Source organism: Sphaerodactylus townsendi, linkage group LG09, assembly GCF_021028975.2.
Source record: "Sphaerodactylus townsendi isolate TG3544 linkage group LG09, MPM_Stown_v2.3, whole genome shotgun sequence".
NCBI classification, from domain to species: Eukaryota; Metazoa; Chordata; class Lepidosauria; order Squamata; family Sphaerodactylidae; genus Sphaerodactylus; species Sphaerodactylus townsendi.
In genome coordinates, this window is record NC_059433.1 from 61,494,513 (window position 1) to 61,511,572 (window position 17,060).

At 40.4% G+C, this 17,060-nt stretch overlaps 1 protein-coding gene across 19 annotated transcripts in view; it reads right to left on the reverse strand.

The window, feature by feature from the left end:
• EYA1 (EYA transcriptional coactivator and phosphatase 1) overlaps positions 1-17,060 on the reverse strand; it is a 128,035-nt gene that overhangs the window by 63,824 nt on the left and 47,151 nt on the right. For all 19 annotated transcript variants that reach the window (XR_007245456.1, XR_007245455.1, XR_007245454.1 and 16 more), the window contains one exon: positions 15,801-15,884. Coding sequence is in view for 7 of the 19 variants with exons in the window: in XM_048507747.1 (XP_048363704.1) it covers positions 15,801-15,884 (84 nt within the window). In the remaining 12 variants the exon portion in view is untranslated. The remainder of the gene's footprint in view (positions 1-15,800; positions 15,885-17,060) is intronic.

Here is a 17,060-nt window from a genome sequence, read left to right on the forward strand (position 1 = left end):
CTCTACTAAGCTTCACCCATGACCTTCTAGGTTCTTCCCCTAATTTCTTCCTTGGCCACAGCTCAAATCCATGGGTGTGTCAGGTTCCTTTCCAAGGCATTTCTCAAGTGGTTTAGCATTTTTAATCAAAGTTTGGCAACTCTCACATCCATAAGGCAAGTGGAATATCTAAGTTAGCTGAGAAAAATCCATCCTGCCAATTAACAGCACAATTCTAAGGGAGGCACCAAAGTGACATAGGGGGCAGATTGACCCCTATACTGTTGTATCTGGCAGATATGCTGGCACAGAGTCAAGTTCAGCTACACTGATATTTATTAATTGAGTGATTGATTGATTGATTGATTGATTGATTGGATTTCTATACCGCCCAATCCCCAAAGGGCTCTGGGCGGTGTACAACATGGATTCCATATATAGTATATAAATAAAACCCCATTAAATTAAAATGTAAGTTTAAAAGTTTAAATATTTAAAACACAGCAGTAATTCAGTAAAATGGCGTCAGCAATACCCCAGATTACACCCTCCCCAAAAAAGGGGGAACAAGACAGTAACAAAATTTTGTGTTCCGCCTTAGCTGTGGCACTTTTGCATGCTGGCATATCTGTAGCATAGCTGAGCTAGGGCTATGTGTTGGTGTAAAAGGGCCGATTTCAGTGGATTTCCTGTGCCCTTTTGCCCAGGAACCCCTCTACTCAGGCTCAAAATTGCACCATCAAAGTTGGGCAGCCCCGTCCACACAGTCCAAAGCAGTTTAGGATGCTGATTAAGGGAGTAACCAATGGAAAGCTTTCCAGCCCCGGAAAAGCCTCCTTCCCAGGGACTAGTGGTGCTTCCCTTCCCTTTATAAATCCTGGCCAAGAAGCATCAAACATCAGCTAGTAGGGTGCATGGTGAGGGACACTGTCTGACAGCTACCTGAAGTTAGGCCAGAATGAATAGCATGGCACTTTGGTGGAGGGGGAAGTACAGACAGAGCCCTTAGCACAATGGGGCAAGCACTCTGCACCAAAATCCAATCAGGAATGCTGAGGAAGGATCTGACAGACTGGCAGGCAAACAATGAACTGTTCTCCCAAACCCAGGGACACATCTGGCTAAAACAACAACTTGGGCTCACCCTGGGTGTCACCCCCCCCCCCGCCCCCGACAGCTGAAGGAAAGATTCGGGTGACCAGAGGAACAAGGTCTCTGAAAACAAGTCCAGAGGAGAGTGCCGCCGCCCCCCCCACACCCAATTTGACCTCAAATTGCACCCTTTTTACACAAAGCTTCTCTCTGCCTCCAAAGAATATGCTTTTCATCTGGGCAGCCAGGAGACAGAAGGCAGTGCTGCACTATAAGCTCTTTGGAGCTTCAGGTTTATATCTCTCATCTCTTCTTCCCTGGCAAGGTGGCAGCCATTAGGATAAGTGGGTGGTACCAATAGTGGTGAGGTACCAGAGGCTTGGACAAAAGAGGTGGGGTGATCACTAGGGTGTATAACCCTACAAGAGGAGTTACACACTGCCTCTTGGGCCTGCCACTCTTTCTGTCCCTCACCCTCAAGGCTATTCTCCCTGACATTCACAGCAGATGTCATTGACCAACTCTGAATCCTAACCCTGAGGTTGGTTTAGTCATCCTGCCATCACTTGGCATCTCAAAGTCAATAGGCTGAGGATGAGTGCCTTGAGCAGGTGAACTTGACATCATCAGATAATAGCAAAGTTGGGGGAGTGGAGACTAAGTAGAGTAGGAGAGGACCAGGCTCCAACCCCCTAGTCCCAGGTGCAATGACTACTAATGCCTCATGTAATGCTGGGGATGATGCCCCCTTGCTGGGTACACATGCAGAGGGCCCATATCCGGCTCCCCCTCCTCTGTCATCTATGTGGGGAGTGATTAAGTGTGAATAGCTGGAGAGCCATCAAAAGTGACAGAAAGAGTTCTCCAGGGGTCAGTGGTGGCTAGAACAGCTGTCTGCCACCATGTTGGCATTTGCAGGGCACCTGGAGGGTCTGCTTGCTCTCACGAGGGATATGGAGGAAGCACAGATGTGCATGGAGAGGATGCTGGACGACCTCTCAGAGGTAGTTCTTGCTCCTGCTCAATAGGTGGCCCTAGTAGTACCTCCTCCAGCTCTGCCCTGAATAGGGATAGCATGGGGCTAGTATGGGGGCCCCTTTGGTGCTGCATGGTAAAGGCTGGCAGTGAGTTGTTGATAATGAATACATTGGAGATGACTTCCTCCTTCCTCTTCTGAGTTTTGCACACCCTTTGTTAAGTCTGGGAACAGAACCAGCTTGGGATAGCAGGGGGGTGTTGGAGGCCAGTGCTCAAGCCAGACATCTTTACTTCAGGTTGCTCCAATCTATGCCATGATCCCTTAAAGTGGAAGGTGAGGTAAGACAGTGACTGAGAGTTCATCTGCTTTGTGGACATCTGGTGGGCCACTGCGAGTAGCAGAGAGCTGGACTAGATGGACTCTGGTCTGATACAGCTGGCTTGTTCTTATGTTCTTATGTTCTTGTCTTGCCCTTCTCCTTCCCACAGGAGATCCAACTGCCATGTTCTGCCCCCCCACCTATGGTCTCCTGATTGGCTGTGGGCATTCTGTCCATCAGCCCCCAGGTACCACCACCCTACATTGCAGCAGTGTTGCCATGCTGCTGCTCCATGCCAGTGCAAAGGCACCATTAAAAAAGTGAAAAGAAGGGAGAAAAAACCCTCCTTTCCCCTTCTGGCCACCACTTAAGTATCTCCAGTGGCAACAGCTCAGCTTCCCTATGGCCACCAGCAGCACAACTGCTGGGCCTCAGGATTGCATTGTAAGAAACAGTATGCTATTTTTGCAGCGCCAGTGTTGAATTTGAAGTGCTGTAACTAGTTAATACAACAGTTAATAGAACAGGCAAAATTTCCAAAAGCCCCCCACCCCACCCCCACCCCGATGTTGCAGGTTCATAGGTAGCTAGTACTTTACAACCAGACTTCTAGAATATGTATAACAGTATTTCACTAATATTCTGTTCAATTAGTAGAATATAGTTTGCTAATCTGCAAGTGAGGAAAGATCCTCATTAGGGCTAAAAAGTTCATACAAGGTTCATACAAGTTCATAATATCCTACAAACAAACCACATTTTCCAATATATCATTTTTAGGTGATACATCAGTAAGGGTTTCCCCATATAGTTAGTTCTACATCTGAATATGGACAATAGTGAAACCAAACTGCAATAGAGCAGGCACCCAGGCCTTTGACAATTTGATAATGTGACAAAGTACTTTTCTATTTTGCCAGTTCTGCATGTGCCCAACTAGATGAATAATACGTATTATCTACCAACTAATGCCTCATGCTTCCTACCAAAAGCTTACACTACAGTAAATTTACAGAGTAAAATATCACATTCATTTCGTAGACTGAAGCCATTATCATCTAGACTAAATTTGATTTTGAAAAAGTCTATTTTAGGTCTGTATATTTAATGAAATATTTTTGTGGAGTAAGAAGTTGACATGAACTAATGTGGGCTGCATTAAGGCATTTTCAGCCAGAAAATTATGAAGTTTTTTACTCAGGGAATGACAAACCCAGAAGAAATCGAGTTGTTCTAATAGCGAGGCGAGATGTAGCACAGGTAGTTAAGGGCTATAATGCAAAGACTAACCAAATAATATCAAACAAATTTCATGGAAAGCCTATCAATATCATCATCATTGAAGGTGACACCACAACTACAGAAGCTGATAAGAAAGAAATTCAAAAGTTTTATGCAAGTATCCAAGAAGAAATGGATCAGACACTTAAGCAAGATGCATTGATAATCATAGGTGACTGGAATGCAAAAGTAGGAAACGAAGTAGAATCAAATATTGTTGGCAGATTTGGGCTAGGAGTATGAAATGAAGCAGATGAGAAACACAGAATTCTGAGAAGGCTACAAGTTGTTCATTGGAAACATGTGTTTCAGGCAACCAAACAGACACGTGTATACGTGGACATCATCAGAAGGCCAATTCAGAAAATAAATAGATTACATAATTGGAAGCAGAAGGAGAAGCTCTACTCACTCTGCCAAAACAAAACCAGGAGCCAATTGTAGTAGAGAGCATTAACATAAAAAATGAGAATAAAGCTGAAGGAAAACACCAAAGCATTCATAGAGTCACAATACAATCTAATAAACATTCATGATGAGATTAAATCCCACGTAAAGAAAAATTGCATTACTAAGTTCAAGTGAATGTGAATCAGAAGAACTACAGATTAAAAGGAAGAATGTGCAAAGACTATTCCTGTAGCCAAAAGAAATGAAAAGCCTTGATAGATGAATGAGGCAACTCTTAAAATTGCTAAAATTAGATTAGAAACAAAAGTGAAAGGTGAAAAGAATAGAATGAAAAGTCTAAATGCAGTGTTCCAGTGACTCACATGTCAAAGACAAAGAGAACTATTATAATAACCTGTGCAAAGAAATAGAAAAGAATAACAAGAAAGGAAGAATAAGAGATCTGTTCCACAAGATCCAAGAAATCAAAGGGAAATTTAAAGCACAGCTAGCCATGCTGAAAGATCAACATAGAAATATGTTAACCTACAGGACAAAATAAAAGAAAATATGGGAATGATATACTAAAGAACTGTAGAAAAGAGTTGACAGAATGACAGATTTCTTCCAAGAAGAATCTTTTGAAGAAGAAGCTACAGCTTTAGAAAGTGATGTGAAACCTGCACTGAGACCAAGTGGAAGAAACAAATCACCAAAAGATGGCTTATCAATAAAGCTATTCCAAGCCACAGAAACAGAGTCCATCAAAATCTTAACAAGAATAAGGTGAATTAACCCTCCCCGGGGCACTAACCCTGGTGAATGGGTGATTCTTCTGGGGTGCGGACACTGCCCCCCCACCTGAGGTTGAATGCTGCGCTGAACACTGTGTCAGCACTACACTGCTGCTGCCATAGTGGGGGTGGGGGAAGAGCCAATATTAATTGGTTTCCTCCTGGGCTTTGCCAGAGGTATGCTGGCAGGTTGCAGGCCATACTTAAGCCAGCCTTTTGGCTGGTGTAAGCATGGTGCAGCTCATTGGGGTCTCAGCAGCAGGGAGGCTTTTCGATCTCTCCATGCGGCTGGAAAGACTCTTTGGAGGTGGCAGCGGGGATCAGCTGAGATGCCGCTGCAGCTGAGCATCCAGCTCATGAATGGGGCTGTCCATACTACAATAAAGACTGTTACCATACGTGGAACGAGAAATGCCTGATATTCAAGCTGCATTCAGAAAAGGAAGAGGCACATCATATTGCAAGTTTACATTGGTGTATCTTCAAATCCTCTGAAGATGCCAGCCACAGATGCAGGCGAAATGTCAGGAGAAAATGCTCCTGGAACACAACCATACAGCCCGGAAAACCCACAACACCCCATATGAGACAATTTCAGGAAAAAAAATCAGCTTCTGTTTCATAGATTATAGCAAAGCTTTTGTCTGTGTGGATCATTAAAAGCTATGGTTGGTTTTAAAAGAAATGGGTGTGCCACAGCATCTGATTGTTTTGATGTGCAACCTGTACTTTAGACAAGAAGCTACTGTTTGAAAAGAATACTGAAAAACAATGGTTTCCAAATGGCAAAGATGTCAGACAAGGATGATTTTTATCTCCCTGCATCTTCAAACTGTATGCAGAACACATCATTAGGAAAACTAGAGTAGATTTATATGAAGGTGGAGTGCAAATTGGTGGAAGCAACGCTAACAATTTGAGATATGCAGATGACACCACTTTACTAGCAAGGAAGTGCCAAAGCAGGATTACAGCGGAACAAGACAAATATAATAACTAATGGGGAATTACATAACTTGATGATGATGAAGTAACTAAAATTGTTAAAAGATTTTCCTTGGCTCAAACTACAACCAAGAAATCAGAACAGCCATGAAGTAGCTAGAAGAGATTTTTAAATATAAGGATGTGCTGCTGGCAACCAGGATCAAAGTAATTTATGAAATTGTATTTTGCATTACTGTGTATGGATGTGAAAGATGGGCAATGAAGAAATCTGCCAGGGAGGAAGTTGATTCTTTGAAATCTGGTGCTGGAGGAGAGTTTTATGGATAGCATGGACCACCAAAAAGTCTAATAAGTGAGTTCTAGATCAAATTGAACCTGAATTCTTCCTGGAAGGCAAAATTGCCAAATTGCGGCAACTGTCTTTTGGTTACATTATGAGAAGATAAGGCTCCCAATAAAAAACAAAAAGGCTAAGAAAAGTTGAAGGCAACAGTAAAAGATTAGGACGTCAAATTGATTGTCTAAGACAGATTCGGCACAAACCAAAAACAGTGCCCCTGGAACGGTAAAAACATTGTTCCAGGGGTGCTGTTCACAGCACTGAGGCTGCGCTGTGCTTCTCCCTCCAACCAGGGCAGAAATGCTGTTTTCCTGCCTCACTCAATGAGCAAAGCTTTTTGGAAACTGTTTTTCTCAGTCGGCACCATGCAAACAGCACCGGGTTAGAGGCGCTGCTTTTCGGCGGCTCCATTTCCCCCCACACTTCAGGGAGAGAGGGTAAGTGTATAAAAATAAAATGGAGATGCCTCTGTGGACCGCAGCCGCTCTGAGGCCGCTCACATCTCAGCGTGCGAATGGCCCTGGGACTCCACCGGCTTCATATATGCTGGTGGAAAGCCGCTGTAGTGGCCCGTGAGGAATATGCCTCAGTCAACAAAGCCATGTCCTCAATTTCCAAGACCTGAGCAAGGTTGTTAATAATAGAACATTTTGGAGGACATTATTTATTGTATTGCCATCAGTTGGAAGAGACTTGATGGCACTTCACACACACACACAAACACACACACACACGCACAGAGTTGGCAGTCTTCTTAAATAGAATAATTGGGGATCACATGAATTCTGAGTATGTTCAATTTTTGTAAAAAAAGTATTGCAAGAATTAAGCTATGCAATGTCCTACGTCAGTGGTTCTCAACCTTCCTAATGCCGTGACCCTTTAATACAGTTCCTCATGTTGTGGTGACCCCCAACCCTAACATTTATCCATTTTACAGATGGAGAACACTGATGCAGAGAGTCTTAGGCGACCCCTGTGAAAGGGTCGTTTGACCCCCAGGTTGAGAACCACTGTCCCAGGTTGATTCTTACTGTTTCTTGACATCTGTAAGAATAAAGAAAACAGATATGTTTTGCTGAGACCCAGTGAAATTGGCAGTTATCAAAAGATTTGAATCTTGCGCTAGCAGAACAGCCTGTTTTGTTCCACTTAATTTTACAACCAGTAAGCTTAATTAGGCAACTGCACACAAATACCAGTTGCCGGATCAAATGTTCCCACAAAGGCCTTTTGACAGACAGTATTTCAATTTCCAAAGGGGTCAAACAGGGCTGCGTCCTGGCCCCAACTCTTTTCAATCTTTTCTTAAGTGACCTCCCCTCTGCCCTCTCAGCAGTGAACAGCCATGCCCCAAAACTGGGTACATCCCATGTATCAATTCTGCTCTATGCAGATGATGCTGTCCTTCTCTCTCGAACCAGAGTTGGCCTCAGTCGCTTAATGAAGCACTGTGTGGATTACTGTGAATCCAACAGACTGACAATTAATTATGAAAAAACCAAGGTATTGGTCTTCTCTAGGCGCTTTAAGAAGCTCACATGGGCAATGAAAAGCAATCTAAATTGAACAGAGGTTAAGTGCTATAAATACCTCTGGCTCTCTCATTTCCTTCCTTTAACCTTTCTATATGGCAACCCAGAGGGAAGGTCAGCTTCCTCCTAGCTACATCTAATAGTATGTCAGCACTACTTCATGATTCTTTTACAGCAGTGGCCACCTTTATCCCTCCCTGCCCTCAAATTTTTCAATGCCAAAGTCACTGAGATTGATTTTTTTGACGGAGTTCCCAATTTTGGATTCAAGCTTAATCAACCACTCCTTGAAATTCCTTCTTCAATCCTAAATTTTTTCACAAGATAACTGGACTCCCAAATTGTGTGCCCTATGCAGCCTCCTTTTTGTCTGGAGTTAGGTCAAAACTCCTTGGAATTAGCCAGCTTGGCTGAGGACTTTTTTAGATTCTGGCTGCGAATACATCTTTCTCTCTGGACTGTAATTCCTCTCGGTCCACCGTCTGCTCTCTGACACTCCATCTCCAACCCCTGGTTTTCCATAATGTGATTAGACATTAATTGCCTCCATTGGACTGTCAGCTGGATTCACTTTTGCTATTCCTTTGTCCTATTCCAGAAGCTTATAGGAAATTATTAAAAGTGTCAACTATTGGATAGAGAGTTCTCTACTCCTACTCACCGCGAGCCAAGAAAAAAACGTGTTCCCCGTGCGGTACTTTTCTCTCCCATTTGAACGGGCCACTTTTGGCACACCACCTGTATTGCTTAATAAACTCCTGTTCAAAGGAGAGCCATAATGCTCCTAGCCAGGTTTTAATGTAATGCCTTCTGCCTTTGTTACATGGCAGATTTAATAATGCCAAGAAAAGGTGCTTAAAAGGTTGTGCCCATGTAACGATGGCTCAGTTGAATCTCTGTCCCACTCCAATTACTTCACTGTCTCAGATTCAAGGAAATCAGATCCAAGTATGTGAATCTCACTCCCTTACATTTACCAGATCTCCCCGATTTAATTAGATTACACTACTTGTTGAACAACCCTGATCCTTCTCTCTGTATGATAGTGGCAGACTTTCTTCTGGAAATTACTAAATGCCAGTAGATTTCCTTCGTCCTGTCATGTATATCCTGTATTGTATATGCTTTTTAATCTGTTTTTATTATTGTTGTACTGCTTTATGCCAATAAAGGCTTGCTAAAGAATCTTGCGCTAGCAGAACAGCCTGTTTTGTTCCACTTAATTTTACAACCAGTAAGCTCTCCAAAATGGCTAATGAACTGCATTATGTTAATTTAATTATAGGAAGAAAAAAGAAATTGAGAAAAAAATCAGTTGATGGGATTTCCATGCAATGTAAATCTCATGAAACTAAGAAATAATGCAGAACACATTTCTTTCAAAATACACCAATGTTTTAGAGAAATTCCAGATATCAATCAGGGCCTTTTAGTTGTCCTTAAAATATAATTGCACATCTGATTTTGATACCGAACTTAGTGCAGTTTTGGAAATTTGATTTTTTGACGTTCACTAATAGTTACTAGTTACATTAATTTAAACTGTTGTTTGTTGTATGTGAATTAAATATTGGGATTTAATTCTGAAACTTCTGTGAAAAGATCTCCTATGCTATCATTTATTCATCCATATAAGAATGAGGATAGTTTGCATTTTAACCCTTTATTTACAGTAATGTACATAGCATTACATTTAGGATTCTCATCTGAATACATTTATCATCATCTTTTAAAATTTTAAAGTTCACAGTAACACTACAGCCTCTGTGGTATAGTAGTTAAGAACAGGAGTACTCTAATCTGGAGAACAGGGTTTAATCCCCGATTCCTCCGCATGAATGGTGGATTCTGGTGGATTACGCACAAGGTGTTTGCTGCGCGTTGGAGATGGATGTCCGCCGCAGTAAGATTTCTTGTACTAATGTATTTCCTCTAGCCCCATTTTCACATTCCATTCTCTTTGTGGCAAGCAAATCCACTTACAGCATGATTTTAATTTTACTTTGCTGTCAGAACGGGACAGATTTGCCAGTGGGCACAGCTTTGTCTAAGTCCTCTTCCCTTCGCCCCTACCGAGTCTGCCTAGTCTTACTCCCCCCCACACTTCCTTGCACTGCTCTGCACATTTCCTCCTTGCCCTTCTTCCTGTTGCCAACTATTCCTGCATCTTGTCCTATCATATCATTTCTATTACTCATGACCTCCCCACTTCTGCATACCTTTAGATTTTTAGATAACTTTTAAAATAACCATATTAATGAATTGATACACCAAAAAATGTACACAAATAAGATTAGGTGATCAGTCCAAACACCCAATTTGCCCCTGTATTTGATCAACAAACTGGGATGTTTCCAGCTTCGTAGTTTTATTCACAAGCAATCAGTGATTCCTTCACTTATCGCCATAAAAGACAATCAGAATAAGTCTGAATTTCCTCCCACCAACACAACCTGACAAATGGCCAGGAGGAAGCAAATGTGCAATAAATTGTTACTCTTTTAAATTTTATTATAATCAACCTCAGTGTGCATTTTTCTGAATAATGCTTTTTGATAGGATAAGAAGCACTGGGGATGAGCTTATGGAACCAAGGAGTCGATGGTCCAAAATGTTCAGAAACCTCCAATAGAATTTCTCTGCCCATCTTTTGACTCACATCAGATTCAGAGTATGAATAGAAAAAGGATTATTGAATTCTTGGGAATAAATAGAGAACAAATGGACTATGACATTGATAGGATACAAAGACCAAATATGAGATACGCAAACGACAAAGGAACCCTAAGAGATATAATAGTAACCTTTACCAGAAAAAAAAGAGGTGACATACTAATAAAACACTAAAAAAAGACTTAAGATCCAAGGTCAAGAGGTGATAGTTCTAAAAGAAATTCCACATCATCTTCTCAGAAAAAGGATTCTTGCAACATATAAGCAACTTATGGAATTTACTGCCCCAGTACCATGTAATGGTATCAAGCACAGTAAAAAACGACTACAAATGGCATTTTGAGTCATAATAATTAAAAACAATGCCCATGTTCAGATGTTTAGATTTACAAATGAACCATAAATCAGTAGAGTTTTAAAATACTCTTCTATGTAAAATTTTCTCCCTGCAATTAAAAAAAATCTAATAAAGAGGATTCAGGTTTTTTGTTATTGTTTTTTTAAACCAAAACCATAGGGGAGTTTTAAAAATTGTATCTTCTACTGCAGTCCAAACTGGTATAGTGCACTTAAGGACTTTGTTACCTCAGCAGGCTAGCAATTGGCAAATATCAGCAAAAGTTTAATTGACTGTTTGCATAATTCCCTGGCAGTGGATGAAGAGAAATCAGCAAATTACATGACTCTTACACAAGCTAATTCAGCAAGACAATAATTAATTGTTATTCTGAGTCCATGACTGGACAGGGGTTTCAAGCTCAGTTTGTTAGTTTATATTATTTAACAAAATTTATGCTCTGTCTTTCTGTCTTCTTAAAGGCTAGCAAAGTACCTAACAAATTAAAAGAATACACAATAAAATCACATCTTTATAAACATTAAAACAAACACACCACTAAAACAATTAAAATCAGAGCTAAAATACACACAGAATTTAAATGTACTATCCAGACAATTGTAATGACTTAATAATGGAGATTAATTCAGTTTTTCCTGATATACAAATTAGGACAAAGGATTCCCAAATTAAACTATACCCATTCTAAACAATCTAAAGAACATGACACTGTTCTTGTGCTTGAAATCCCTATTATTCATCAATATAAATACAGTGATGGCTTAGATTTTAGTGAGGATGAGGCTAAATAATCAAATACTGTGACTGAAACCTCTTGTTATTCACAACCATATTTTTAAATAATCAATGTACTGAAATAGCTGCAATCCATTGTATGTTTACTATGATTTGTAATGCAATATTTATGCCTAGAAAAGTATTCGGAACAAATCCCAGAGGGATATTAACTTCACTTTAATTAAGAAGGAACTACTAAATGGGCTGAGCCACATGATCTAGCACAGAACATAGATGTCAAACAACATACACTACAAGCATGTCATTCTAAAACATTCACCAGTCACTCCCTTTGTCCTGTGGGCAAGAAAAAAGTTGAAAAACAGGAAAGTTCACTCACTATGCATGTCTTGGCTTATTTTCCAGTTAATCTGAAAAGCCACAATTGAAATCTTACGCAAAAAAAAGAGGAGGGGGGAGTTGTTCCTCCTTCACCCTTTATGCAAAAAATCATGGCATAGGAAGAGAATCAGGTTAAAAAAATTAAGCCCAAACTGCTTTTTCAAGTAAACAGTGCATATGTATCTAGTGGTACTTCTACTGTTTTCCTTCCTGCTCATGCAGTATCTACAGTCTATTGGCAATGATCTTTTCAAGCTTCATAGAGTTAATCATGTGGCAACTGGTGATGTCCAGTTTGAGCTGCTAATCTTATAAGCAGTAAAATAATTAATAACCACAAATTTGCACAAAGAACCTCCCTTTGTATATATTCAAAGAACATACTGAGTCTTTCCAGACTCTCTCTTTTAGCATAATATCTACACAGCTGTTATTCATTTGTTGCACGGGATCCAGACATCTTTATTCCAAATAGCACATTTATAGGGAGAAATCACTTCTTCTCAACACTCAGCAATACCCAGTTTATGAAAAAACATAAAATCCCTTATTTAATACATGTGGTTGTATGCATCTCGTGGACCGTTACTGAAGGTGCCCGTGACATCATTTTTCTTGTTTATGTTTTGACGGTTAATTTTACATAAATAATACATAAATAATGATATTTATAACCAAAAGGATGGTGTGAAAGGATTTTTATGACTGATGCTTTAGTTTCGTTTACTATGTTCTTACTGGTTTTATCAGCATGAGTTGCTTATAGCTATGTGTCTAAAAATTTTAAATGGCAAATGAAGGTTTCTTCACCACTTGACATAATATTTAAAATATATCCCTGATGAAAATGGCCTTGAGAAAGCTAAATGATAACCAGCTACTTCCTGACCTAATCATTGACATTTACTGAGTTGCTTTCCTCCATGCCATGCTCTTATGGCTAATGGCATGAAAATGGATAATCAGTATATGACTGAAATGTGATGATAGCTGCATAAACAAAAAAAATCTCTACATGTATTATGTTTGAGTAGTGTGTTAGTGGTGAGGGGCCACATGGCTCAGTGACAGAATGTATGCTTTGCATGCAAAAGATCCCAGATTTAATCCCTGGCATTACCTGAAAAAGGATCAGGTAAGAAATGATGTAAAAGATGCCTTCTCTGAGGCGGAATCCACATGGGCCAAAAACAGCAGTGTAAAAACGGTGAAACCCTTTTACACGGTTTTAAATCATTTTACATCATTTTCACGCCACTGTTTTTGGCCCATGTGGAATCTGCCTGAGATTCTGGAAAGTCACTTCCAATTGTAGAAATACTGACCTTACAGACCAAATGAGCTGAAGCCTCATGTGTTTACATGTGAAGCATTAGAACACCAGCATGCGGATTTTTAGTGCATTGATGTGGTATATACTCTAATGCTGTGGTTGGTGACTTAGTTTAAATTAAGGGTGGTGATTTGGTAAACTTGAATCACACAAAAGAAACCCCACCCTTGAAATAAACCTTTATTGTGTTTATTCTTTTCTTTTTTTAAAGCCAAATCAGCCTGGTGCCTAAAAAGCCGAATATGATTTGGCTTTTTCGGCAGGGGAGGAGAGAAAATGCTGATGGCAGCATTCAATTGTTCTCCCCAATGCTGCTGCTTCCCGAACCCCAGAGGACTAGGGAAGCTGTGGCAGGAGGGAAAAGACAACTGAATGCTGATCTCAGTGCAACTGAATGCAGAAAAAAGTTGCAGTTCTCCCCACTTCATGTGGACTTGGGAAACAGTAGCAGGGAGAACGGAAATTTTTCTGGTTCAGATAATAAAAACCCTAAAACTGTCAATAAAAGTCAGATAAAGCTGATAGCTATTGGCGTTATTCAACTCTCCCAAAAATTTATAGGTTTTCATTATCCAAATCAGAAATTTACCAATAACTTTTATCAGTGCTCGCCCCTAGTTTAAATATGATCCCAGCTGCATGTGACCCAACATACTAAATTTCTTTTACATACTCAGCATCACCTTTAAATCTCATCTCAGGCAGGTTTTCTTAAAAAATGTTGTGCACTGCAAGTTCCTGAAACTTTTCAGAAGACACAGGTGAATTTGCTAATCAACATATGCAATATTCTTGAGCTGTACATGGTTTGAGGAACCCAGGGAATGCAATATAAAAAAACAAAATGCATTAAGGAAGTGCAAAAATGCCAATATTTTGGCACATTTTTCTCAGTTTAAAAAAAGTATAATTCATTCAAAGAACTAAAGAAAAAGAGGGACAAAAATTCAAATATCTAAGGTTCCTTATCACATCCTAATAATGTGGTATGCAGTGCCTTACCACATCCCAATAATGTTAATAACCTCAAATTCAGCCCGGCTATTTAAAGTATAATAAATATAACATATACACATGTCAGCAAACTGGAAACATTATTTATCTCTTGGATATTCAGGACTAGTTTTTAGTTCTGTAGATCCTGGACTCTAGTGATGATTTTGAAGGATCATTTTCAAGACTTCTGGTATTGGCAAAACATAATATGAATTGAGGACTATATTCATGCATTGATTTAGGTAGACTTCTGACACATTTTCTTACAAATTTCATGCAATATTTTATTTGTCTAGTGCTTAGTGAAAATGAGGAGTCTTTTTGGTGATGGCCCTTCCTCCTCGCTGCACTTACTAGTCTGGGGTACAGTGTTGGCAACTGCTCCCCAGGCTACTGACACTGGAGCCACTGATGAATATGGCTCAATGGCTCACAGCAACAGGAGGAGTGGCAAAGAAGCAGGTGGACCTGAAGCCATCAGAAAATGCAGGGTGATGAACGATCTGTAGCCAGGGAGGTGGCAAAGAGGAGGCCTGCCTTGAGGCCAATGAGGAGTATGGCTCAGTTGCCTGTGGCAACTCAGGTGGCAGTGTGGCCAGGAGCCAACACTGTTGGAAGCAATGGATGGCCTTGAGCAAGGGAAGGAGAGTAGTGGTAGACTGAAGCTCTTGTTGAGGGCAGACCTGTACATGGCAGGCAAGTCTCAAGATTAGAGGAAAGGGGGTTCCTGGGAGAAGGGGTAGATGGAGGAGGAAAGGTCCTTACACTCTTGAGCCCATTCATCTCTAATGAGGAACAGTTGAGGGCTTTCCAAGCCAACACCTAATTGGGTTGAAATCTAGCCAGTTAGGAGGGCCCCACCCTGCGAGAGGGAGGATTGGAGGAGCATGGGAATGATCTTTCCCCAGGAGAGCCTTTTAAGGCGAAGTCCGGAGAATGCTGCTGGAGAAACAGCCATAAGCATGACTCTCAGCTCCTTCTTACTGATTTGATGCACTGTGGGACTTTTGACTGGATAAATTCTGGAGGGTGCTGCAACTCCAACTGTGCCCTTGAACAATTAGAAATGGTCAGACTTGTTTCATTAATATTTTTGCCCCTGAGGTGTTTTTCATGAATATGTTTGTTTTAGACTCTCTACACAGCCTACCGCAAGAAGATTACGAAGGCCATGCATATGAGTTACTGTCAGCAAAAGCAGCTGAGGGCTATCCTTCTTCTGATTTACCTCCATAGAAAATATGAAGCTAGACTCAGAATCTTTAATCAGATCCAGCATGGCTGTTCTTATTTTAAAAAAATCAAAATAATAAATAATAAATTAAAATTTTAAAACACCCATTATTTTTAAACAAAAAAAGTGACTCCTGCAATGTATCATTTCTAGTTTATACAAAATATCAAACAATTCTGGAAACATATTTCAGTTGTTTGGCTAGTTTTATAAATACATTGTACAACTATAGTACAATTGAATATTGTTGTACCCCCAGTCCTCAAAGATCATTAGGCAACTCTTGTTAGGTAGTCTGTCTACCTCATCTTCTACTAATACTAAATAATTCCTTTTATTTGAACAGTTCTTATAGATTTTGTCTGCATATAGAAAAACCACTATGAAACAGAATGCTATTGTAAATAAGAAGTAATATTCATATACTTACTCTCCCATATCTGTTAGCATAAGATCCTGTAAGCAAGGAATGGAAAATGATGATTGTTTCATCCAAATCCCAAATGAATACCCTCTGTAAAAAGATAACCAAATCAATGGATCCCACTCTAAAGTCAGTAAGTGAAACAGAAAATATATACATACTATATAAAGGGAAAATTGTTCTAAAAGGTATGCTGAGTTAAAACTATGTTTTATATTATTTTAAAAATACAGTTAAGCATAATTTCATTGGAATAATATAGAATCTAAAAATTGTAAAGGGGTTTTTTTACTGCAACACATTTTAACACATGAATACTTTTCTACAAGTAGGGGCCATTAAAAAGACTCAGAAAGAATGGATAGGACAGAGAGGAGGAGACTTTTTAAAAATCATCCCTCTTCTTCCTCTCAAATTCTTCATCGAGTGAGTGAGAAGATCCTGAGTTGCTTCACACTATGGCCGTTTCCGCACAGCACAGTTATACCAGGTTACTAACAGAATCTTACAATCAGGGTCTATTTCCTCCATTTGCATGGGTCCCCATTTCTATGAAGGAGTCGAGTTAAGATCAGGAGGAAATATTCCCATATCTTTTGTACAAATCCGACTTTTTTTTGTTTTTACAACGTAGATGCAGCATGCATTCTCGAACATCCCTGGTGTGCTGTATTCTGATTGGCTCTTCCCCCCCACTCCCAAAGACAATACTTTGATTGATGGATCCACAGCAACCGCAGGAAAACCAAGCAGGACACACATACCCACACACACCTTTTCTCTAGTTTTGGAAAGGAGCTGATGCAGTGAGCAACATGGCAAGCACATTATGCTATACAAAGTAAAAACTTTTAACCAATACTGGGCAGAGTACTATGTCCCATCCACATTTAAAGGTGTGCAGGAAACCACAGCATGAAACACTCACCCCCCCCCCCCCCACACACACACAACTTGATCTCCCAAAAACATTTGACTGCTCTTTGGGTCTGCCATTGAATGAGAGCATCCTGCCAGGCAGGCGGTTCCCCACCCCTCCCCTCCCCAGATCCCGTTGGGAATATGAGCTGGGAGCTGCAGGACTGGGCTGGCTGCAGCTTGGCTAGCAAGTGCTGCTTGGTGAGAGTGAGCTGGAACAGGGCTAGCATGATGAAAGGCAGGGAGATCAGGCAGTGTGTGGGGAAAATAAATCGGTTTTGCTCCCGTGGCCTTTGCCCAGAAACAATTCAATGCAGGATTTTGGAAAAAGATCAACATTTCAGAGAT